Source organism: Falco cherrug, chromosome 4, assembly GCF_023634085.1.
Source record: "Falco cherrug isolate bFalChe1 chromosome 4, bFalChe1.pri, whole genome shotgun sequence".
Classification (NCBI taxonomy): domain Eukaryota; kingdom Metazoa; phylum Chordata; class Aves; order Falconiformes; family Falconidae; genus Falco; species Falco cherrug.
In genome coordinates, this window is record NC_073700.1 from 57,757,123 (window position 1) to 57,783,392 (window position 26,270).

General features: G+C 44.3%; 1 protein-coding gene across 5 annotated transcripts; it reads right to left on the bottom strand.

Moving 5' to 3' along the window:
• Window positions 1–72: 72 nt before the first annotated feature.
• WDR86 (WD repeat domain 86) lies at window positions 73–25,352 on the bottom strand. 5 transcript variants are annotated; one of them, XM_027809795.2, is made up of 7 exons: window positions 25,068–25,352; window positions 23,723–24,034; window positions 20,859–21,000; window positions 18,856–19,288; window positions 8,665–8,800; window positions 3,997–4,100; window positions 73–1,554 (listed from the first exon to the last, which is right to left on the bottom strand). In XM_027809795.2, exons 2-7 carry the CDS (start codon window positions 23,883–23,885, stop codon window positions 1,276–1,278), a joined length of 1,257 nt encoding a protein of 418 aa, XP_027665596.1. In that variant the 5' UTR covers window positions 23,886–24,034; window positions 25,068–25,352; the 3' UTR covers window positions 73–1,275. The 5 variants fall into 5 exon arrangements, with proteins under 5 accessions (XP_027665596.1, XP_005442351.1, XP_055564185.1 ...); XM_005442294.4 differs by having other exon boundaries at window positions 73–1,494; window positions 25,068–25,343; XM_055708210.1 differs by lacking the exon at window positions 25,068–25,352 and adding an exon at window positions 24,554–24,724.
• Window positions 25,353–26,270: the final 918 nt, after the last annotated feature.

Here is a 26,270-nt window from a genome sequence, read left to right on the forward strand (position 1 = left end):
TTACCTGCTGTGCACCTGCAGCCAGCCCAGTCTCCTCTAAATGAGAAGAAAGTAAGAGCTAGACAGTTGGTAATCTGTAGATACCACATGTTTATTAGTCCATTCTAAAAAAGGATTACAGCATGTTTACCTTGCTGTAGCACAGAATAAATAAAGCCATAAAAATAAAAACATGTGGTTAGATACTTTTGTACTGGTTCTACAAAGAGTTATATCTGCAAATAGAAAAATATAAGAACCCTTGTTTATTCTTGGCTCAGTGGTTATCAGAGAGGGATAAACCTGGAAAACGACTGGGAGAACTGCTCTTGAGTGTGACTGCTTTGCTGGTGTTACTAAGGGCCTGGCAAACCGAGGCCAGGCATAGCCTCGTACGGAGGAAAGATGACAGACCTACAGCGTCCCGTGCACCCTTCCTCTTCTCTCCTCTGAAAAGCACAATTTAATGTTTCTGGTGGATACAAGGAAAACCTTTCCCCCGTGAGGACAGTCAGTGGGCCAGGCTGCCCGAGAGGTGGTGCCATCGCCACCACAGGCCTGGCACCTAGTGAACAGCTTCTGTGTCCTGCAGTGCCGAGAGGAGCCCAGCAGGAGCTGTGCCCCCAGGGGCGTCATGCCTAGGGGGAAGCGGGCTGCTGGAAGCACACAGCTGGAACGTGTGAGGCCCTTGCTGCTTCCTTTGCTGAAGTGTGAGATCGTAAAAGGTAAAAAAAGGACCAACCTTTGTTGGGAGGAGGGTAACTGCTGGGCCTTGGTAAACAGCTGACCTTGGTACAAAAGGGCTGAGGTTTAGCTTGTTCTTAAGCTTATGTTTTGTTAAAAAAAAAAATATAATTTCAATTTGCAGTTATACTGCAGGGCACCTTTCATTCCTACATTCAGCCAAACAGAGGGCATGTGAGCAGGCAACAGGAACAGGAGAAAACATTTCTCATTAGATACTAGACAGGCAAAAATGTGTAACATCTCTGTGCCCGAGGGAACTGATAACAAGCAGTCATAAGTGAAGTACTTAATTATACACAAACACCCCTCCAGGCACATCACCTGAACCACACAGCAGTCCCTCCTGCCCCCAGTGCTGCTCAGCTGAGAGTCATCTGCAGTGACATCTGACTTGAGTCCATCTGACAGTCACAGAGGAATCCTGGCTCCTGAAAAAGAGGTTCAAGCAAAGCTGTTTCCCATTCCTTTCCAAGTTCTGGTTTACATGGACACGGTGCAGAAAACAAAAGGTTCAGCTTTGGTGACTGATGGAAAGTCTGTTCTGGACAGTCACATTAGTTCAACAGCCTCGTGTTCCCCATTTTCTTGCTGAACCATACAGCCGACTTTATTGTTGAAGAGACGGGACAGACTTCCCTTCTGAGAGCTCCTGCCCTGGGCAGACCTCTCCTTCTTCAAACGCCGCTTATTTCTCTTGCATATTCCCCGGATGTCCCAAATCCGTAGTGTGCCGTCATGGGAAGCTGTGTAGAGCAACTCATTGTGGATCTGGAACAACAGGGTCACACTGAATACCACACCATGCAGCTCGGAATCGGCACAATCAAACTGTCAAAAATCAGAGCAAACACAGCTTGATCCTAACACTTCAGGCCTGATAGCTCATTGCGAGCGCCAGTATAAATTATCACAAAAGCTGCTGAAGTGGGATGAGACATTACCAAGTCAGGACTCATTTCTCAGCCACTTCACAGAGCCATAAAATATAAACAGCAAGAGTTATTTATAACCTAAATCCACCAGAAAAGCAAGGGGGGAACTAAACTCGGTGTCAGAGTAGGCTGTAGCTAGGAATTTCTAGGCTTCAGACTGCTGGTTTTGAAGATGAAGCTTAAGGAGGCACCAAAGTCAGCATCAGTGGGCAGCCGGGGGGGGGTGGGTGGGTCGTGAACACTTTCCCTTCTCACTTCCCTTCTTTTGCAGTAAATTAAAGGTACAATTCCTCCTTCAAAATTTGTTGTTCTTCCAAACCTGCAGTAATTTAACCTTGATTCCCTTACTGTAGTTTTGTTTCCTCCATGAAACATTTGCCTCTGTTGGTAATGTTTCCAGTTGCCCTCCCCCTGCCCTAGAAGCCAGCCATCAGCCTTGCTCTCATTTCTCCCTTCCTGCGTCAGTCTGTCCACCACAGGTGCCCCAGAAGCTGGCTGTGACAGCGAGTAACCCACCGGCACTCTGGCTTACACCAGCATGAAGCACCACACAACCACAGCTTCCTCATCCATATACTTAAGATATATGAAGGTGGCCACTTCTCAGTCCTCTCTCTTCCCAGGATTTTTTGCCCTGTGTGCTCGGGTATGAAATTTAAAAAAAAAAACAAAAAACCAAACAACAAAAACACACAAACCAACCAAAACCACAAAGCTAAGCTTTGGTCTTGTCAATATTTAGGGTTGCCCAGAGTGATTAGATCAGTTACCACCCACGTACATCCAGGTGACCATGTGCTACACAACCAATTGCTCAATACCCAAGAGTTTGCAGTTTAAGACCAACTAGCCACTTGCTACATCAGAAAAAAGTACAAATACACAAAATATACAAAAGACAACCATATTTACAACAAAAGACAACATATTTACTGTATGCTTGGGATCAACTCCAAAACGAATTTTATCTCCTCTTTTTTTCATTTGACTGTCAACCTGCCAGAAATAGTGTCTCACGTTCTTAATCAAAATCTGTATCCTGCACACAGCTTTTACTGATATCCTGATGCAGAGAGATGTGGATTCTTAAATGCATAAAGCATCCAAGGATTCAAACTTTTCCCCTGGGATTCCTTACATGATACTGGTCTTTGCACTGCCACCAAGGATTACTAATTCCTCCCCTTTTAACTTTTAAACACCAGTATCACTTGAGCCTAGAGAATATGCAAGCAACTTTTCAGGCACTTAATTAACTCTTTGAAAATCTTTAAGACAGTGGCAGAGACTCTTCCATTTGTCTGGTAGGATGCGGGTCAGACGTCAATACAGAGCTTCTTAGTCATCTTTATACCTTCAGAAAAATATATCCTGATGTCAATATTTTATTTAAGTGTTTATATAAAGACAGGCTGAGAGAGCTGGGGCTGTTCAGCCCGGAGAAGGGAAGGCTGCAGGGAGACCTTATTGCAGCCTCCCAGTACCTAAAGGGGCCGACAGGAAAGCTGGAGAGGGGCTTTTTACAGGGGCATGTAGTGATAGGACAGGGGGGAATGGCTTTAAACTGAGAGAGGGTGGATTTAGATTAGATATTAGGAAGAAATTCTTCACTGCGAGGGCAGTGAGGCGCCGGCACAGGCTGCCCAGAGCAGCTGTGGGTGCCCCATCCCTGGCAGTGCCCAAGGCCAGGCTGGACGGGGCTGGGAGCAGCCTGGGCTGGTGGCAGGTGTCCCTGCCCATGGCAGGGAGTTGGGACTAGATGGTCTTTAAGGTCCTTTCCAACCCAAAACATTCTATGATGTGCAGGGTAACACATAGAAGTCACCACTTGCTCTTCACTAAGGTCATAAAGGACGGTAAAGCAGTCGCTAGACGGATGAGGGATACCCATGCTGAGGGGTGAGGCCAGCAACGCTACCTATTTTTCTTCTTGCATAGGGGAGAAACTTCTTTTTCCCCCTACAGCACTGCAAACGCATATTGTCAGTGTCTTGTAATGGAAGCGGTCTCATGAGGCCGGAGTCCATTCCCTGCCCCTACACAGAATCAGTTGTAGACATCTCATTTCTTATGGTTGCTTGTCTAGCCTGACCTGAAAAACCCCCAATCACAGAAACAGGACTGTCTCCGGGGGCTCGTTCTGTGGTTTCACTTATCCTTATTTTACCATCCAGTTTTTCTAACATTGCCTAAGAAATATTTGTCTGCTACATTTTGTCTTATCCTAGAAAAACATCCAATGCAAGACACACAGAACAGCTAGCCACACCAATTCCCACAAAAAAAGTGAGGGTGCTGTCAGAAGTGAGAAATCCCAGCAAAGAACCCCCTTCCTGACCTGGATGCAGTTGATGATGAACTTGTGCCCTCGGAAGATCTTCTGCAGGACACCACTCCTGGAATTGAAAGCTCTTGCACAGGCATCACCGCTTCCTGTGAACACTGCAAGGCAACCACACAACATGGCGAACAGCCAGATGTGAGCAGCCACGTAAGGTCAGTTCATCCGAGTTCAAAAATGCACTTAAAGCTAGTTCACAAAGGAGCGTGATGTATCATTTTTAGGCTTGATTCTCTTCTCAGTTATACCAAGTTCAGATCATTTTCATTTCCCTGACCCCAGCACGCTTGTGTTCATTTGTATTTTTCAATACACTGAACTGCCTTAAGCCTGAAGTTCCTACATACATCAGCATTTCACTCCACATGCACTTCAAACAGCTACTTCGGCTCTTCTCTTCCGTGTATATTTTCCTGCCTAAACATGCCTCACTAATTCTGAGCAGGCAATTTATCTCAAGTCTGGTTTTAACGTTTTGCACTGAGCCCCCCATATGTTTTACCACGGTTATTTCCAGGTTTCCATTCAGTACCAGAGTACCTTCATCACTTCTGCTGCAGCCTGAAGCAGCAGAAGCGTCTGTACAGGGAAGCTGCAAACCACAGGATCAGCATTACCCCCTTGCACACTACTGATATGAATTTGGTCTTTGCTTTGTTAAAACATACCATGTTTTCCCCGCCATTTTCAACAAAAGCTTCCTATCAGCAGGTAGGGCTGTCTCTGTTGAAATACCGTAGTGAAATCTTCTGTCCTCAGAGGTGAGTGGCATGTGTAGGCAGCTTTACAAAGCAGCTTTATAAATTCTTTCAGTGTGGTAGATTTCTTCAGCTAAATCCTGTAGCTTAGGATCTTTGCAAGCAGCAGAGCCTTTAAGTGATTCAAGGCCCAGGCTATAATCTCTGTTTCAGTATGGCACGGAATTATTTGAGGGTTGTGGCTGTAACTCTTGTATTCTATGCGCTATGTTGTACACGTGCTACAAGGCGGGGCGGGAGTTAAGTAAATTAAGCATGACCAGGGGTTCTGGCCGTTCATCAGGTTTTCTCAGGGTATCTTAATGTGTTCGAAGAACAATTTCACAACACTTCAGGATCTTCACATGAGATCCCCAGACCTGCTGCATCTAGAAACTCTAAGTATTGAATATTTAGATTTTATACTTAGCAATATGCCCAAAAAGGAGCACATTTGTGTGCTTTAAAGGTTACAAACTGTCTTCATAAACACCCAGTTTCAAACTCCTCAAGTTTATCTAGAGATAAATTATTTCAGAACTGCAAAAAGCAATCTATTCACTGCTCCCTGCATTTCTTGTCATTGCAGAAGCCACTAGCATGGAAAGATTTTTATGAAACTGAAGTGCCTGAAGACAACAGATCCCTTATCCTTTGGGAGAAGTCAGGCACTGGATACCTAAAGAGAGGTGAATAAGTTATCACGGCTGTAAATTCAGGATAGAATAAGAGATGAGAGAACAGGCTACCTACTGCCATCAGATTTCCAACTTCAAACTGAACAGCAGGAGGCTGGGTACTTCCTGGGTACACCTTCAAGAAACATCTGGATGTGGAAAATCAATGTCATTTTATATGGGCCACTATAAATTCAATTGCCAACACAATCCTGAAAAAACGTTGTGTCCCATTCTGCTAATGAGTAACAACAATGTAAAGCAGGGAACAAGGTACAGATTGATTATTTTTTTTTCCAGTGAATGGAAATCACTTAATACCATTACACACATGCAGAGAGCAGGAACCAACTAAGAGCTGTTTTCACACTGTCAGTTTACTTCAGCTATCGCTATCAGGGTTTTGCTTCTGACTGACATCCTTTACATCTTTTGAACTGTCACTCTAGATTTAGGAAGTCTCTTTGCACCTCTGAGTTTCAAAGGAGAGCTGTTATCTAACCCAGATTTAGCAAACAAACAACAAAAAAAAGAAATCAACAATTATTTATATTTTTTTAACTTAAATTTCATAGACTCTTGGGAGGAAGAACAGGTTTTAAACGTTCCCTTAGAGTTTTTGCAACACAAAAAAATATAATTAAATTTTAAATGACTGTGCACATACTGTAGGAGAGAAATAACCAACATAATACCATTAAGTAAAATAGATCAAGAACCAACTTTAGTATTCCCCATGCTATTAATTACACAAGCAGACTGAGAAAAGCCACTAGAAACACATTCTGATGATTTAAAGCTTAAATCTCAAATCTGTCTAGACTCCCTGTCCACTGTAAAGTCATTTTGGAAACACACATATATTTTTCCTCTCATTCTTCTACTATATTTTCCTATTTAGACTGTAAACTCTTTGAGGAAATGTGCTTTTAGGTACTGTCAGCAAGCAACAGAATTAAGATCTTTAACGGAAAGTTACCACTTCTTTCCATGTTCTTGCACAGATGCCAATGCAACATAAACTGTAACAAACATCATCTATGTTGAATTATTTTCTCCACAGTTTTGAAAGACAGAGAATGGACACACAGTGCTGATCTGTCCCAGGTGAACAACTAGAATTTTAAGCTACACTAGCTCCAACATCTGGTATCCAGAGAGCACGTCTTCGTAACTCTAACTGAACAAAACTATTAGATACTGTGTAAATAAGTGATCAATGTATTACAATAATGCAAACAATCACAGTATATGAATTAATTTTTAAGGGGAAATTTCCTCTTTCAGGAATTAAAATGTGTCTAAATTCTATTCAAACAAGTTCCTAATATTTTCCCATGAGATTTTTCTGCCTTGAAAAGTGGAACAATTCAGTTCTCCCCATTTGCCATTTTTAGTATTTTTGCATTTGATTCAAAATGAGCTCTAAAGTCCGTGAACTCTTCCATCACACTATCAGGATGTTCTTCACAGGTCTGACTAAATGCAGCAATATTGCCTGCATTTTAAGAAAGAAAAAAGAGTGTTATGGAAAAATAACGTATGTGTATGGCAGGGACAGGGTGGTACGGTGAGGGGGAAGAGAGAGAAAGCTGCAGAGCTGATGGGGGTGGCGTCAGATAATGAAACCTTTGTTTGAGCCTGAACTTTCTTTATGATGGTTTTAGAAAGTCCGGTTAAGACTATACCAGTTGCATGAAAAGCAGGATCAACACTGAAAAAAAAAGCAGCTCTGGAGGTCTCATTAATGGAGACAGTCTCTCCATCTCCCACCCAGACATGAAGATTCCTCACCAGATCAGGCCAACATCAGCTTAGCACAGTTATCTTGCCTTTGGGTAGTCTTGTTGAACTCAATGTTTTTGTTTGTATCTTTGTAATTAAAAGGGGGAAAACACACAACACACACAAAACTATGACTAACTATTTTAATGAAGAAAAGTAGTGCTGTGAGTCTAATGATGAAAGTAAGACCAAAACAAGGCTTCCTGATTAAAATAAAAATCTACCTAGGAGCTTGGTTACATGTGAAGTTTCCAAACATAACTTTAAAAAATCAGTTCAGTTACTGAGTTTTAAGGGTGGTCAGTCAACCATGTCAAGCATGGTGCTAGACAACTGCATTAAACTTTAATCTGCCTGGCAAGCTACAACCCTCTTCAAACGTGTACCATCTCATATTTGTCAGCCATTTATCACCACCACACTGATGATCTGCCAAAAGAGGTACAGAGGCCCAAACAGAAACCATTCCTTTGGCGTTAACACATTCCCTTCATAGCTGAAGTACAGAAATCTATATCAGAAAGGCATTGCGAATTTCTAGATTGGTTTAAGACAGGCATTCCCATCCTGGTTACCCTGAAGGAGAGAAGTACTTGTCTGGGAAGCAAATGAAGGCACATCAGGTCTAACATCAGTGGCAGGGTAAGACCAGAGCGACACGTACTGAGATTCAGGCTGATAAAAACAGAGGTGCAGTTTTGCAACCCCAAACCAGATATGGATAGGTGATGTGCAGAAGCAAAGCCAGCCAAGAGAGGGATTTAAAGAGGGAGGTTTCATGGTCAGAATACTGTTATGTCAGCATACCACTATTGATAGGAGTACTGAAAGTAGAGGCACTGAGTCCCGAGCATTAGTAAGGCAAGCAATTCTTGGCTACTGCAGAACCAACTTGGTTTGGGGAACCAATACATGAAAGAGGACAGAGAAAGGGAAAAAGAAATTGTGGAAAATGAGTTTAGGAGATGGTCAGAGTCTGAACAGGGCCCTAACCATTAGAAAGGAGCAGTGAGCATCTGAGATGTGATTCTGGTTTAGGACAGTCCATTACACAGTCCCTACAAGGTAGCGGAGGCAGGCACAGGGCTGCAGATCCAGCAGCAGCACTTGCTGTCCCCAAGTATGCAGCAGAGGCAGACTGACAGGCATCAGACTAGCAAGGTTAAACCACAGCTACATAAACAACTCACAGACAGCTCAGGATTTAAGCCACTTCCCTTGGTAACAGAAATAAAGCAACTGCCTCTTCATTTGCCAGAACAGAGGTGGAAAATGGAGGGAAGATCTAAACTTCCCACATGGAGTAGCGCAGTGAAGTTTGCTACTGAACATAAACATGTTGGAGCTGAAAAAAGTGACAATTTCACAAGCCTTCAAAATTACAATATTCTCTATTAACAACCTTTGATCAAAGACAAACATCGGAAAGGAGACAGGGATTGCTGAACGTAGGAAAGGCAACTTACAGATCCCAGCGTGGTATTTCAAAGTGCTAACGCTGTGTTTGTGAGCCTTGTACGTTTGGATTCGCTCCCCAGTGTCTACTAACCAGCACTTCACTGTCCTGTCCGCGCTTCCTGAATACAAGTGCCGATTCACTAGCTGAAGGGAAGAGAAAAAAACATCAACAATAGTCTCTCAGGCACGTTCGTGAGAGAACTGCGCTGAAGTGACTCATCCAAAGTCGCGGTTTCCAACTCAACCGCCTGTTACAAAGAGCACCAACTACACCTTGGAACAGAGGGACAATGAGCAAAACCAACCTTGCATTCTTCACCATCGCATCTCCCATTGACTTCTGGGCCTTAAAAAGAGCTCCCACATTTCAGAAGATAAAAAAAAAAAAAAACAAACTTAGCCCACCTGCTGGTGCAAGCAGGCAGGACTTCAGTGAGCTTAACAATGCTAACCCTACTTTCATAATTAGTTACATCAATACAGCCTCAGAAAAACCTCTGCAGTGTAGTTTCTGCAAAGCATATTTGACAAGAACTTTTATCAGATTGTAAGTTTCAATTACAACAAAAATTTCAGAACTATTTTGAGTAACAATAAAAAGTAAATTAAAAATAAAATCCTACACAGTGTAATCCAGGATTTAACATGATTACTCTGCACGAGGTCAGTACTGGAAACACTATCCCTTCCTTGAAACTGTTCTGTATCTGCTTTTCCACAAGTCTTTTTAGACTGTGTTATCAAATGATTCAGTAATTAACCATCCTCACACAGGTTTTTAAACATCTTCAGTCACGTTGTCTCCTGCTGTGTGTTTAGAGCAACTGGGCCGATAAATCCCAAAGGTGCCTCATTACACTAGTCACCCTGCACACTGTGTGAACTCACTGGTGGCGGAGGCTCGATTTTATTTTACACAGACAAAACAGAGAAAGAAAAGGAAGGACTGCAGTTGGGAAACCAAGACAGAGAGAAAATAACGGACCCGTGCAAGCCTTTAAAACTAGCCAGTACACAGTAACAAACTATCCATAGCCTGGCAGCTCAGCAGGGAAACTCTCCACAGTGCAGAGAAAAACTTGTATTCTATGCCCATCTAATGAAAACAAACTAAAGGTGTTAACAGCCATTGTTACGTACAGCTCTGATGGCACGCTGCTCCAAGCAGAGAACTGGCCCAACACCTGCCATCTGAAGGCAGTGTAATGAGGACAGGCAGTCACTGCATGCTCACAGTTTCATGGACTTACAGCAATCTCTGTTTCAAAAGGATGGAGAGACTCAAGGGAGAACCCTGACCCACGCAAAGAAACAGATTTTGCATAAGGAGTAATAACACCTTGCTTGCCCTCCAGACACACAGACCAGACTGTTCAAATGACCAGCAGAGCACTAACCCCTCACGCTACTCAGGTACCTCCAATAAACCAAGTGCAGAACAAATGACAAATCAGCTTGACACGGGTCTTGCTCTTAGGTCACTTTTAAGGGTCTGGTGCTTCGGCCACCTTAGACTATTACAAACCTTTGGTCCCCTGTCTTTGCACACTCTATATCTGTAAGGCTGGAATGTTTTTCACACTTAGCCATCTCCATTCCATTCCAAAACGGAATCATCCCATTCCTAAAAGGCATCATAAGTGTGCTTTGTGCATAAAAACATTTGCACTGTGTTACAACAACATAAAACAAAAGGCATTTTAAGATACAAAGCACTACAGTGATGGGACTGCGCTAACCCACGTAAGAAATGTATGCAGGCAAAGCGAGATGATCACTGGATACAGCTTCCACCAAGTCCAGCTGGAGCAGTGCATGCCACGCTTCCTACCAGCAGCACTTGGCCCATGGGACAGTTTTCATTGCTAAACATCAGGAGACTGTAAAACACATACCACTGTTAAAAGCCAGCAGGACTTTGAAATGTCACATCCTATCACTTTTAAGCTATTTTAGCAATGGCATTAATACTGTATCTCAATGAAGAAAGAGAAGGACTGACCAGCAGCACTAACAAAAACTGAGAGCTACTGAGAGCTAGCCTGAGGAAGGTAGCCTGACTTTTAATTTCCAGTCTCAACCTGAATGGGCATGAAGAGCATTATCACATCGTACCTGCTAAACGGAAGAGGATGCTCTGAGCTGAGATCCTGCTGCATTGTTCTTGGTCAAGTCATTGCATTTCTTTTTCAGACCTCTTGCTAGCAGAACAAGGGAAAACACTAAGTTATGAACTCCTGCAGGTAAATGCCACACTACATTAATGGTACATTAGGTTATGCTGCTTCATTTCTACGTTTAACTGGGCGTATACATGCAGAAGTGAAACAGAAGAGCTGCAACTTGTCTAGATTTGTTAATTTGCTAGATATAAAAAGGTTTTAAATGATGTGGGCTTACTCAGGTGATTTAGAGCACCAGGATTGTAACAGCCATAGAATCATAGAATGGTTTGGGTTGAAAGGGACCTTAAAGATCTTCTAGTTCCACCCTCCCTGCCTGTGGCAGGGACACCTTCCACTAAACCAGGTTGCTCCCAGCCCCGTCCAGCTTGGCCTTGAGCGCTGCCAGGGATGGGGCAGCCACAGCTGCTCTGGGCAGCCTATGCCAGTGCCTCACCACTCTCATAGTAAAGAATTTCTTCCTTATACCTAATCTAAATCCACCCTCTTTCAGTTTAAAGCCATTCCCCCTTGTCCTATCGCTACATGCTCTTGTAGAAAGCCCCTCTTCCAGCTTTCTTGTTGGCCCCTTTAGGTAGTGGGAGGCTGCTATAAGGGTCTCCCTGGACCCTTCTCTTCTCCAGGCTGAGCAACCCCAACTCTCCCAGCCTGCCTCCATAGCAGAGGTGCTCCAGCTCCCTGATCATCTTCGTGGCCTCCTCTGGACTCGCTCCAGCAGGTCCATGTCCTTATGTTGGGGGCCCCAGAGCTGAATGCGGTACTGCAGGTGGGGTCTCAGGAGAGCAGAGTAGAGGGGGAGAATCCCCTCCCTCAACCTGGTGGCCACACTTCTTTTGATGCAGCCCACAATACGGTTGGCTTTCCAATGCCCAGTAAGAGATCTGACAAGATGGCTGGCACATCAACCATCTTCGTTAAATTCAAAGCCTCTGTGCTACCCCGGCTGCCCCATGCTAGACTTTTATGCACCTTCTTCTCCCTCACCAGTTTAAGCAGCTGAGCACAGTAGCAAAGGATTCTCAGCCTTGCATGGAAACAGAAATACTTACAGGTTAATCTACCAGATGCCACAGACCAAGCCTGCAGCACAGCCAACAGCAAACCCCAGTACAGGCTCTGACTGTCACACAGCCTCTCATTTCCATGGTATTTTTAAAACACAGAGCACGAAATAGCTCTTGATGGCTTTCTCAACTAATAGCTATCAGCTCAGGTTGAAGTTGCAAATCAGATCTCCCTTTAGTCATATGATGCCAGCATCGTGCCATCTAAATTGATGCAGATTATCTACAGCTAATATAGTCCCCTTATAGTCACTGCAGTCTAGGGCACAATTTTTCTCACCCTGAAGCAGATGCCTGAAACAGATCATGTCTCAAAACTCGCTATTTCTCCCCCCAACAAGGACAATCTTCTCAGCTACAGCCACCTATATCAATTTAGGTGAGATGACTCCTTCACTCAACTAAAGATAGGTCTAGTTTACAACTCCAGCCTAAGCTACAACCTTTCAGATATCTATATTTAATCAAAACAATAATAACCATCACATACTGTTCCCCTAGCCAGAGCAACTTACAACCAGGCCCCACACCGTGTAATACAAAATAAATACCTTCCCTACTTTACAGATGGGGAACCATGATATAATGCAACTGAAGTCCGTCCAAAAAAAGGACTTGAAATTTGTGGCAAGTTTTGACTGCCTAAATCCCAGAGTGCACCCCTGATTTGGGAGGCTGATCCAACCTGCAGCCATCCCTTTTCTACAACACGGAGGAAGCATTACGTGCTTCAGCGCAGCTGTGACAAGCAACAGCGCGCAATATCCCTGAAACTGGTCAAAGGAGTATATGAAAACCAGGTGGGATTCTGTCCGAGTAAAGCAAGACAGAGGAACCAATCTCAATATAACCCATGTCAAATTGGTATTTTCACTCCAGAGCCTTCTTTCAGAGTTTGCATCCAAAGGGTGTGACCATGCTCCAACAACGCAGACATGGCAGCCCTGGCTCTAACTCACCAAGGCTGGACACTGCAAATGCCCTTATGCTGCCTGGGCACAAGCCACCTTTGCTGTGGGAGCAGTGGAGGTCCTAGGGTCCGCCAGCAGCACAGGTCCTTGGCTCCTGTAATCATTTTTCTTAAGTCATGACTGTATTGAAAACTAAAAAGCCCAAGAAAGGAGGACTGTAACACAGTTCCCCTGCCCACTCCAGACAGGTCCCCAAAGCATTGATTTCTAGTTAGGCCATCTTCTGCTGGCTCTCCCTCTAGCACTCTTGCTGACCTCCTTACACCAGCTCGGCTTCTCCTATCCAGTAGTTATGGGACTCATCAAATGGCTTCCAGTTTCTTCAGCCTGCAGAGGCTGCTTAATCCAGATCCACCGGTTTTGTTAGACTACTGGGCAAAACCGTACATTGCCATTCCTAAGGTTAAACATCTCCACTAACATGTTATGCTCAGCAGATCTGTCCTCTCTCAGGAGCTGGACAAAGTATACAGACTTCTCCAAAATGCTGCAGCTTCGGTGGAATCTGAGCCTCCCTGCTACCAAGACTGGCACCCATTTTTGTGTATGAGTATCCAGGCGCAGTCATTTTCAGCAAGTACTTGTAAGCTAGGTCCCCAGGTCCGTAACTACTCTGTTTTTTCTAGCCCAAAGCCTCCAAACCTTCACCCAATTCCTGAGATCCCAGTCCTATTTTTATTAAAGAATTTCATTTTCTTATGATTTAGAAGGAAAAATGTAAAACTTCACTCGAGAGATTTTTCCAGATACTCAAGTCTGTCAACTCTTGGTTTAAAAAAGATCAGTAGAAACAGTTACATATTCTGATCTGCAACTGCCTGGAGAAGCAGTGATATTTTCAAAGCTGTATTATCCTTGGCTGGCTTTTGAGCACTTCGTTCACTTTGGCTAACGGCCCAACAAAGCTCCTGACAAGGAAAATCATGGCAAGGCAAGGACACCTGTAGCAGAGCAGGCAGCACAGAACAGATTTGCAGCTCAGGTACTAACGAGCTGACTGGACATTTCAAACCCAGGTAGCTTCAAAAGAATTGAAAACCTGATGACAGTCAGATGCCCAGTTCTAAAGCCTCAGCCAGACAGTAAAAAAATCACTGCATTGATATCTGTAATTCTGGATTGTTCATATTTCTCATTACTCTGAGAGACTTTGCTTTGAACCAGATGAAACACAGAGACATGAACGAGGCAAATTTGTCTTAATTCTCAGCCCAAAGTACCAGAAGTGCCATTCCATGAGAAGTTCAGTCAAGACTCCTTGTGACTAGCAAAGTGGCAGTAGCAAAATACAGGTTGCGAACACTGAAGTAGTTACAGGTTTCACTATTCAAAAATATCAGTTTTATGCAATCCTGACCCTAATTGTTGTCCCCAGACACACCACAGTTTGAATAAAAAACCCTAAACAATCAGATCTAGGGTTGGTCTCTCAAGAGTCACAACCCTATTGCTCCACAAATTTGGCTGAACTGAATACATGCAGCAGCTTAAGACAATTTCAACTTGTACGAATGCCAAAAATATCTGCCAAAGAGCTGTTTAGTGTGTATTTCAACCTTATAGGAATGGACTTTGTTCTCCCAATTAACCTTTCCTATAAGAAACAATCTAACCCTCACCCAAGGAGATGCAGTCTGCATTCCAAACAGATTTGGACACATCCTCTTTCTGAAGGTCACTGCACTCAAGACTGGCTCCCAGGAACTTCGTGATGAGTTCACATCAGCCACCCATATGTCCCATTACCAGCTTAGGTCAGTATTGCTACAGTCTGCCAGCTGGGTCTTCTGTTCACAGCCACTTCTAAGTCGAAAATCACCAACTTGGACCAATCTCAAGTTACAACTATGTAAGCCTTCGGCCGAGTTAGACTTTCAGGATCCCATTCAAACCACATTCATTTTAACGAGCTAACAAACTCCCTGTGGGCAAGAAATTAGTTTTTTTCCTGAGAATCCATCTCAAATGAGCTCTCTGGTCTGGCTGTTAGAGAACATTTTTCAACTTTTTTACTGCATTGCAAAGTAATGGTACTAGGAACATGTTTCTTTTCTACAGGTGGTGTACACGTTCATATTCCTCTAATTCACATCTTCACCCTCTGATTAATTATACAACAAATACAAACACAAATTACAAAAAATATGTGCACTTAATTTAATTGATGTGACAAGAAAAAAATTCTGTCCCCGTGATCACAACAGTTAAGCATATTAATGGAGTTCAGGCAATGGCTTTGTTCAAAGCATTCTTCTAGTGAGCTTTAAAAGGCAGCTAAAGGGGATGGTCCAAACAAAGGATCCTTTGCAGGAAAACCAGAAGCAAGTCCTTGCCCACTTGTTCATTTGAAACCCCTTTTGCAAGAAAGGAGTTTTCTTGCAAGAATGTTTGCTATAGGATCCAAGCTAAACGCCAAGCTGGATCATTTCTCTCTGCCAGCTTGTGGCAGCACAATTTTAATAAATACTCACAGGCAGAACAACCTGCAAAGGACAAAGCAATCCTTGTGAACAGTTTGCAAAGCTACTTTGGAGACACTCAGGAAAACATACACAAGTAAATATTTAAGTCAGGGTTATTCAGCCTATTGCAGGCAGTCACATTAATGAAAATGCATGTTTGATTATTAATTGCAAATACTGGTCTTTAGCCAGCCCTGAAATTTTTGAGTGGAAGAACTAGCATGGGCCGTGTGATTACACTCAGCCCACCCTTGCTTTTTCCCATCGCTTCCTATAAAAATCTCATAATTGGCTCTTATACGAAGAAGGAGCACTCAAAACAGCTGCTGTCCCTTGCCTGCCAAGCTATCAATGTGCTGCAGGAGAAACAGAGTGAAGAGTTCTGGCTGCTCCTCTGCTAGTTACCTTGCCTGACTATGCAAGCGAAGTGGTCAAGGCTGCCAAAGCACCTAGCATGCACACAATTCCCACTGCAGATAGAAAGCCTCCTGGCAAAACGTTTGTCAGTCTAATTTAAAGTGGAAGGAAGAGAAGAACAGCGTTAGAATAAGCTGGTACCTGCAGCAGAACTACTTGACAGCAGACCACATGCAGTCAGTTCAGCTGTTAAATCACCTTCAACAGACTGACCCCAGGACAAGCCCTGGGGAAATACCTGAACAGCTCACCCTCTGCACTCTGCCATCCAGGGCCACCAAGGACAGGGGAAAGGCGAAAGCTAAAAGCTCACCAAAGCTTTCAGCTCTGCCGTGCTCAATTAGAGTCAGTTTCAGGCTCCTCTAACTTATGCTAGGGGACAACACCACCTATAAGGATCTTAGAGCACCTGAGGGACCTTCAAAATCTGAACAGGCCTGTGGCATCACCCCTCTTGCTTTTCACATGCCAGCACTGCAGGAAGCGAGGTGGAAAACATGGGTGTGCTTTATGAATATCTACTGCTCCTTCAAGAAGTTCCAGGAATTTCCATTCACTGCTACAAAGACACTATTGGTATTACTGGAAAGTAACGGGAGACAACTGGAACAGTCCAGAACTAATTTGCAGCAGTTGAGAACATCCTGGGGCATTCTTGTTAGTAACAGTACTTTTTAACGTTGGGGAAAATATGGTCTCAATATCCAAATTTTTCCTGATCCGTGTCCAGGATTGGGAGATCACACTGAGCATTTCTCAAACTTTTTGAAAGGTCACCCTCCCTTAGGGATCTTTATTTGAATAAATAAAATGAAAATAAGTCTTTATTTTTTTCCCTTTATTCTTTCCACAAAAGCATTATACCACCTAGGGAACAGGTAAAACTACCTTTAATTGCTGGTATCAACTCAGCTCCTCCAGGACAGGGGAGTGAAAATCTGGTGCTCACTTTTGCCCTGAAGAAAATGAACTATTGTCAACAATTAAAACCGTCAGCTGGCTACAGTGAGCAACTTACAACTACCTCCGAGTCATTCCCGACTCATGGTTTGAAAAATACTGTCCCAACTCACTGTCATAGACTGCAACATTGGCACTAAGAAGCCCTAGGCAAAAGAGGCTCCAAGAGCTTTTTGAGAACAAAAAATAAAAAAAATAAATAAATAAACACACACCTCTATTCAGGAAGTTTCCCTTCTGTTGTAACATCTTTGTACGGATTCTGGTGATTGACCCCTTTCTAAAAGAACGAAAATACCATGTGGGCTGTGCTGAGAGGCAGCCAAGTGGAACAGAAGGGCTAGTGTTGAACCCAGTAAAGAAGAGGGAGGAATTAGGAAAGACCAACAGCCTAAAGCTATTCAACAGCAGTACAGTGACTGCTTAAGCTGGGATAAGTTTTAGAGGCCTAGAAACTAAATGCTGTCTGTGAAGCAGTATGTACCTCAGCTGGACTCTTTTAGCCTCAAACATCAACTGGTGATGAGAGAAGTGAGAGGCTACCAGTTACTCACGGCTAGAAGATTTGGCCAGGACTGTTGCCAACACAGTCTTGGCAGCAGTAGTCTTGTGTACTTTGAATTGTTCAGGTTTTCCAAATAGATGTATTGGTTTTGCTTTTCTTCTCCCCTACAAGAAGTTCTGTTTATTTAAAACCATTGTTTAACTCCATGCTCACAAGCAGAGAAGCATTGCTCATTCTTGAGCATTCTAAGAGTGCAATTGAATTTCCCAGGCTTCTGGGAAAGGGTCAAGCCAGTTTTGTGTAACAATTTTAGCAAGAACCCAATTAAATTAAAGCAAGCTCTGTTGTTGCCAATCTGTGCCTTGGAAAAGGGTTACAATTAAACAGCAAAGCATAGCATGACACCAAGAACAGCAACAGATTTACTTGAGCATCCACAAAAACAAGCTTTAACACTAAAAATTTACCCAAGCAAGACAAACATTACTCTAGGGCAACGTGATTTTGTGGGTTGGTTGGTTTTTTTCCTTTCTAAAACTGAAGGAAAATAGAACTGCTTCAGTACTATCAGGTTTTTAGTTTGCTAGTGTCAGCTGTGACTACCTTCTTTAGAAACAAAGGCAACATTTACTAAACAGCTATTAAAAATACATACTGTAGCCTTTGTAAAGGAAAAGCACTTACGGGCAACAAACACAAACCATGAGAGTAGTGAGAAAAACTACTGTCGTTAACTTCAGACACATACATGAATAAATCAGGTTTGCTGACCTGAAACTAAGTCACAGACCATCACACACCTCTATTAAATATACCATTAGCATTTTCTGGTGGATAATGCAGTGTACAGGACAAGTGCTTGTGCCATAGCTCCTCTTCCCCTTCATCTACCTAACCTTCTCTCCTCTGCAACATTAACAAATCTGGCAGCGTTCACCAGAAAAATACTGCAAACAGAAAAACGGAGTATAGTTTTTCAGGTTACGTTAAATTGTTTCCTCTCTGTCCTTCAGCATTTCCTGATTTTTCTCCCCCATGCTCTACTTCTCTTTTCCATTTCCCTTGCCCATTTTCTTGTCTTGGCCATCTCTTTCTCCCTTTCTTTCCTCAAATTATGTCTGTGTGGTTTTTAAAGCAGGATTCCTTTTAGCTTTATGACTTTCTATTACTGTTTGCCCACAATTCTGGGTTGTTGGGGTTTTTTCATCCTAGTTTAATCTGAATTTTTTTCCCCTTCCCTTTTTAAGTTACCTGACCCTGTGTCTGTTTACTTCCTCAGATTATTTTCTTTCAAAGTCTAGTGATCCCGTGTAACAATCCTACTCAGGTGAACAGCCTTCCTAGCAAACCCACTCATGAGTTTCAAGACCTAAGCAGATTTAAACAGATACTGAGCTAGAAGTTAGACCAGGACAGCCAGTAGAAGCCAAGAGGATATCACAAAGCGTTTTAGGGAAAGAGAATTTGTCTCAAGGCCACAGAGCACTATTATTTTGTTATGACATGAATGTTTAAGATTACCATTTATAACCTGTCTTGGGAGTGCTTCTTTATGAATGAAAAGGTAACTAAGGCTCACATGAGTTAGGACACAGATACCCCCTTTGGAGAGCTCTTGAAGAAACCTCTGTTCTTACCTCTAGGCAAATTACTGATCCTTGATGCTCTTTGAACACTTTCAGCTGCTCACCAGTGACAATATTCCATGTTCGAATAGTATAATCCGTGCTGCCAGAAAACAGTTCCCTGTTTGGTGCATCAAGTATAAGGCATAAGACAGCCCCAGTGTGTCCCAGCAGAGTCTGGTAACAGCGTCCACTGGACACCCACCAGACCTTAACAGTGCAGTCTGTGCTACCTGTCACCAGGAGGTCTCTGCTCACTTTCTCTTCCTCCTCCTCTTCCTCCTCCTCTTCTTCAAGAACATCCCTGGAGGAATAGTGAGCTAGAGTCAAGACACAGTTCCGATGGCCCCGGAATTCCTGGATTTGTTTCTCTTTGTCCACACTCCAACAGCGGGCCGTCCTGTCATAGGAGCCACTAAAGAGATAGTCTTTGGCAACCAGGATCCTGCAAAAAAAGAAAGTTTACATGTAGGAACAGTATCATTCTTTTTAATAACCATTTTTTGTCACAATTTTGACACCAAGCAACCTGAAGTTAGAAACAGTAGCATGAATACATCTGTACAATAGTAGCATATAATACATCTATAACCCCAAATCAGCATCACTGTTTAATACACATTATTTATGAACCTTTTTGTTGGGTTGGTGTTTGGTTTTTTTAACATTTCCCTGTTTCTACTTTTAAAATTGAGACCCCTTCTTCAGATATAGTGATGCAGATATTTCTGCACTAAAGCACTGTAACTTCAGGCATTTGTGTCTTTCTAAAATATTTTCCAACAGGACTGTTATGTACTTTTCAGAAGTTACATATACTAGCTAAGAGTTTGTTGTGCTTCCTTGTTTCATTGGTTGGTTTTTTAAGTAACTCATTCTTGATAATTATTGATTAGAATTTTTTTACAAATAATTATTTACAAACTCACCTATGAAAATAGCTCAGAATTAAAATAATAATTTAAAAAAAAACATTCCAGGAACCTGAACTGTAACTGACAGTGTACAAAGATAATCATCTTCCCATCATCAAGCAGAGAGAGTGCAAAAAAAATAAAAAATGCACCTAATTTCACTTAGTCCAGGACCTCAAAAAAGGTATAGCAAAATCACCCCACTTTTATAACTGAAGAGCAAATCAGAGATTACAGCTCAAGAAGTCAACTTACTGGGCCTCCAAAATAATGGAGTTGTAGCTACACAAACATACAATAGAAAAATCTCTTAGTTCATATTTCCAAACCAGAGATAGGGAACATCATAACCTGTCGTCTTCTTCAGCTGAGTTTGGTCCTCTGGAACCTTTCAAACTGGCAACAAAGTCATATGAATAGGGAACACATTTCCTATTTGCTGATTCAAGCAAAAATCAGGCCAGTGCCAAAATACAGACAGAGCCAGCTTTCCTAACTATTTACAGAATCTAGTTACACTTTGTATGTGTTTTGAGTTTAGTAAGGAACAAAAAAACCCACCCACCCAAAAAAAAAAACCCCAAAGAAAAAAACCCACACACCAATCTTTGACTGCTCTATTTGTCATTAATTAAATCCAGTCCAACTATGAAGAGGCACTTTAAATTGACAGGCCGATCCGTAACACACAATCGGTTTAATATTAAACTTCATTTGCACAAACAGAAATAGTATTTCCAGAAAAAAGCCCTGACTTTACCCCTCTTAATGATGCTGACACAAAGGCTTGACGTGATGTTTTTAAATCTATTTATCAGAAGCATCTGTTATCAATTGAATAATTTCTTGTGGAATTTCATTCCTAGCCCTGGATTCAATTCCCCTGCTGTGTGCCTTTCATTTCTCTCCTATCTGCTGTCTATGGATGTGTCAGCACTGTTGCTAGGAAAACTAATCATTACAGCACAGAACATGTGTAGCATGAACTCCAAGGTTTACACAACCCACTTTATTAGTGTAGTAATGGAGAATTGTAGTAAAATGACAATATGTGCAATAATAGATTACAGGAACACATGGGAAGAACTCCACAGAACCAACCTGTTAACTATTGATGTGTGTCCTCGGTAAATGGCCAGGCACTGACCTGTCATCACATCCCACTTTCGAATGGTATGATCTGCGCTACACGTGAAGGCAGCCTCATTTTCTAAGTGGCAAAAGGTGATGTAACTTTCATGTCCTAGGAATAACAAAGGAAATAAATTCAAGCACTGTGCATGCAAGCAGGACAGACTAGTCAAGCTTTTCACCTTAACTAAAAGAAAAATAGAACAAACAAACAGACTGAGACTCTAGTTTTAAATGCACCACCATGTTCTTCACATTTAAAGATTTAAATACAAATGTTGTGTTTTATACAACAGCAGAAAACTCTGCTTCATTGATATAAAGTTAAGTGATAGAACAGTACAGTTCCACCAATCAGGTAGATCAAAAAGTATTGTAAAACCATAATGAGCTATATTAATATCAGTATAATAAAACTCAGATTACTAAAGTTTAAAACCAGTTAAAAATTGGCCTTTTTTTTTTTTTAATGAAGAAATGTTTTTGCTTCTTTCTTCAGAAGTCAGGAAAAAAGGCTGCATTTCAACCCAGCCCAGTGATCGTCAGGACACAAACAGCCCTAAATTAAAGTACTGAAACTATGAAAAAAGGAAGCAACATGAGACTTACCAGCAAGCTTAATTTCATTGTCCAAGCAGAATGAAATGCAAACAAAAAAACATATCTGCTAAAAAGTCAGCCAATACTTTCCCCATTATGACTAATAACATTAATAAATCCTACAATTTTCAAAATGCCAGTATACCTTTAAGGAAATGACACAGAAAGAAAGAATAAAAGCACAATTATTTATACAGTAGTCACAGTATTTTGAGATTCTACAGTTACAATAAAAAGAGACACAAATGCTACTCTAAAAATTTCATGCTGAAAAACAGGGTAATGCTAGCAAAGAGGAATCAATATTACAACCTTAAGTTTTGTCATCACTTAGCAAGGTGTGTCATTTTTCTATTGTATCATTATATGCATCACATTTAAAAATCACCTTAGGATTCAAGTCTCAGCTTTGTCCAAGATACCTTGTATGAAATTGTTGCCACCTATCTAATCATTGGGATAGTATTATCTTGCACTCTTCCATTTTAGTTTAGACTGTAAGCTTTCAAGATCAGAACTGTTTCCTCTTAACTATCAGAAGAGAGCCCCAGACTTTGGTTGAAGCTGGTGGGTCCTACTGTGATTTAAACGACAGTATTTTTTGACAAGAAAAAAAATGTAAAAAGGACACATATGATTAAAGAGAATTAGATGGACAGACGAAGATATTAGAAAAACAGAATCATGTTGTAGAATAAAGATACGGTAAAAAAACTGAGGGAAAGCAGACTCTCCAGTAAAACAGTTTGTTTCACTGACTGCAAAAACCAGATTTTAATACAACTCCTGTAGTTCAAGAGTGAACCAGAATCCACGTTATAAACACACGTTTTGGTTTCCTCATAAGCAAATTCACCACATGCCAAAAATTAAACATATCACCAGGGCTATATAAGCAGAACTACACCCACCTTCACAGTTTTGTAAAAACTTTTTGCTAAGCAACTTAAACAGGACAAGTTTCAACCAACTGGGATTTTTCTCACAGCATCCTGTAAGCTTGCTCTGAGAAGATCAAAAAACCATCTTGGTTACTGCACAGGAACTAAGTCTCTCAGTCAGATTTTAACCATCAATAACACTCAAGCCACGCAAAGAATGCCAAAAGCCCTTGTGGCAGACAAGGTCTGGTGCTGGTCTGGTCAAAAGCAGCCACCAAAGAAATCTTTTGGTTATGCCATGGTGGAAGCCTGAGACTGTGTTATAGAAGTTTATCAGTAATTATAGCTTGCACGATACAAATTTACACAACTGTGTGCATGCATAAACATAAAATAAATTACCTGCTTTGACTGACAGCTCATAAACCATCTAGCCAACCTTCTTTAGAGTTTAACCCAAACGCTAGCAGAACATAGGCCAGATCCTGAATATCATCCAATACATTTCTATTTCTAGTTAAAACTTAGTCAGTGGTTTAAAGGGATTTCTAAGCCTAAAGCAAATGCAGTGACTTTTTCAGGAGCTAGAACCATGGCAGGATGTGGGAAAACCAGAGAATACTCAATAGTTAAAACAAGCAAGAAAATAAACAACAATAACAAAAAAAAATCACAGCAATGTGACTTCTTCTTTGAAATAAAAAAGGATTAGAAATTCCAAATTTAGGAGTTTTTCTTTTTTTCTGTATTAAGAGAAAAGAACGTGAGTGAGGATACAAACATCTTTAGTCCACATCTGACTCATGCATGACTGTACTTTCTACAGAGTTTTTCTTTTCTTTTTAATTCTTTTGAGATGCTACTCTAAGGATAATAAACTTCGTTTAAAATGCAAAATCAATTTAAAATTAGGGGGAAAACACCCTATTTCATAAGGTTTCTTTCCAGACTTCTGGGTCGAGAGTTTCTAGATACAGATTGTCTGGAAAATAAGATGATTAAGGGCGGGTGGGGTGGGGGGGGTGGAGAAGAGAGAAGAGGCATAGAGAGACCAAAAGTCAATTTCATCAGGGTGTAAAACAGACGGTTTCTAGAAAGAGACACAAGTTAAACATCTGCTAGGTTCCACATCCTGAGATAAAAGGATCCATAAGTCAGTAGCACTGGTAACCTGTTTTGGGTTGCAACAGCTTCTCCTTAACATTCCTGTAACAAATACTCAAAAGAGCACAAAACAAAACAAGCAGATTTTGGCTGCCCAGCAGGCTGCAGGGACTGAAAGAGCCCAGACCATGCTGTGTGGCCTGTACCATGCTTTAGAGTCAAAAACTAGGTGAAAAGAAGCTACTGTACCTTGGAAGTGGCCATGGCACTGGCTGTCGGCGGTGCTCCAGAGCCGCGCAGTGCCGTCCTCGCTACCCGTGAGCAGGCGCTGCCCGTCGGGGCTCAGGCTCAGCCAGTTGATGCCTCCTTGGTGATCGGTGCAGACCTTCACGGCTGAGCCGCTATTCCCCATCCCGGCGGTCCCAGCGAAGGCAGAGGCTGCGGGTCAGATCACAGGCACCATGCAACCCCCAGGCCGTGCTCTGGGCCTCCAGCTGTCTCCCACCGACCAACTTCAGCCATTACCTCAACTCCAAAAAATCAGCTGGGTAGTCCACACTCCTGCACAGGGACACAAAGGAGGAAGAGAAGTGCACGTTAAATATCATTTCATCTCCCCCGTGGATACATCACTTTCTGGGTCAGGGCGTGCTGAAGCCACCGAGCGCCTCCCCCGCAGGAACCGAAGCCCTACGGTGGAAGATGGCTCTTCAGCCACCCGCTCATTCGTGCGCCCTTCCAGGGGCACAGAGGGGAGTCCAGCCCCCGGGAGAGCCGCCAGCCCGGCCACCCCGGCACCGCTACCCGGTGCCCCGCGCTGAGGCTGCCGCCGCGCCGCTTCTCCTCACGCGGTTCCAAGGCTGACCCGGGACACGCTGAAGAGGCGACGAGAGAGGGAAGCCCAGCCTCAGGCCGCCCCCAGGGGCCGCCTGCCCCCTCCCTCGGCCGCCGCGGGATCCCCTCAGCGCCCCCAGCCCTCGCACACGGCCCCCGGTACCACAGCCCTCGGCTTCCACTCACCGCCCCGGACACGGCCCCGGGTGGAGGGCGCGGGGCTCGGCGCAGCGACCCCTCACTCACGCTCTGGGGAGGGGGAACCTCCTCCCGCCGGGGCGGGGGGCCCGGAGCGGGCGCTGGGCCGAGCGCGGGGTACCCCCCGCCACCGCCCTGCGGGGAGGCGGGAAGGGCTCCCCTCCGCCCCCGCCGCCGGGCCGAGGCGGGCGCCCCGCCGCCGTGCCCCGCTCAGGCCACCTCGGGGCGGTTCCGCACCCCCAGCGCCGGCCCTCCCCCCCCTCCCTCCGTTACCTCCCCCCCTCCCTCCGTTACCTCCCCCCCTCCCTCCGTTACCTCCCCCCCTCCCTCCGTTACCTCCCCCTCCATGTTAGCACCGCTCCCAACCGCGGCAGCCCCCTCCCCGAGGCGGGAAGCCGCGGCCTCCCCCTGTCCGCGCTGCTTCCACGGGGCTGCCGCTCCCCGCCTCGTCCCCCCGGGGGCTGCCCCCCCGGGACAGCCTCCCCCCGCAGCGACCCCCATTTTCGGGGGAAAGAGGCATCCCCCGCCCCGCCCGCCTCCCCAGGGCTGAAGCCGCCCTTACCTCATTTTAGTCACCCGGCGCTGAGGCGGGGAGCGGGGGAAGAGCTGAGGGACGGGGAAAGCCTTTCCCGGCTGGGGACCCTTTAACAACCGCACTAGAACCAAACCAGCCCGAGCGCTCCCGCACCCCCAGCGGAGTCCCCAGCCCTGTCCCCGGGGGAGGCAGCGCTTCCTGCGGCACGTTTCGCCCCCTCAGGCTGCCGGCCGGCCCTGCCGTGCGGCTGCGCCAGCCCCGCCGCCTCAGGGCACCCCCCGGGGGCAGCGGCCCCGCGGCGGGCTCCCCGCCGGGCAGCCGCGTTCCTGCCCCCTCACCCGGCTGCTCAGGACGGTGCCTCCCGGGGGGACGCGCACAGCTGGGGGCTGGCTCTGAAGGAAGCCGTCGCCTTTTGTTCCTCTTTTCACCCCACTGGCAGGGCAAGCTCCGGCCAAACTCCTCCTCAGGAGCCCCAAACCCCCTCTCTCACTCTGCACATACCCAAAGCCTTTTGAGCCGTTTTTGTTAACGCAGCCCCTCGCCCCATCCACCCCCAGTACCCGAGGGCTGGGCTGGTGGCAGAGCCCCAGGCTCTGTGCTGTACCAAGCCGCATGGCCCAGGGCTCCGACTTGGTGGTGAGGAGCTGCTCCAACGTGGGGCTCCGCTGCCTCAGGAGCTGTGCGGAACACGGGCTGAAAGGGTCCTGTCCCACCGTGGCATAACTAAACATACAAATGATAAATCCACCAGGCAGACAAAAGCGATGTGAGGAGGCCGAGAGCCCACACCAGAGCCCAACATGGATGCCCCCCATAAGAAATAGGGAGCTGTGGCTATTTGCTGCTAAAAACATGCTGCCAGCGGTAGGACAAATCAATAAACCTGCTCCTCCCAGCTGCGGCCCCATTTGATCAGAAAAAAACCTTTTTGTGTCAAATCATCAGCGTCGAAATGAGCCCATTGGCTCCATTTCACGCCATCGTGTTCAGTAGAAGGGGCCCACCAGGCGGGCGCAGACGTTTAACAAGGCATCAGCCCTGCTCCAGCGTGATGTATTTCAGTGCGTGGGCTGTGCTGAAATGCACGCGTTAAATGGATACTTCATGGGATATGTCATTTTGCACAGCGCATTCTGGCAAAGGCCAAACAGGCCTAATACGTCACACCCAATGCAAACACAAGGTGATCCCAGTTTGGCTGCCGGCTGTAACCATACGGCCGTGGAGAAA

What these genes read in the sequence shown, in the direction of transcription:
- WDR86 (XM_027809795.2), bottom strand. Translation starts at nt 23,885, where the DNA reads ATGGGGAATAGCGGCTCAGCCGTGAAGGTCTGCACCGATCACCAAGGA. An exon ending in CACACATCAATAGTTAACAG is followed by an intron (nt 19,289 to 20,858) that starts GTTGGTTCTGTG and finishes CTTTTTTTGCAG; the next exon opens with GATCCTGGTTGCCAAAGACT. An exon ending in TCATCATCAACTGCATCCAG is followed by an intron (nt 1,555 to 3,996) that starts GTCAGGAAGGGG and finishes GATTTTTGACAG; the next exon opens with TTTGATTGTGCCGATTCCGA.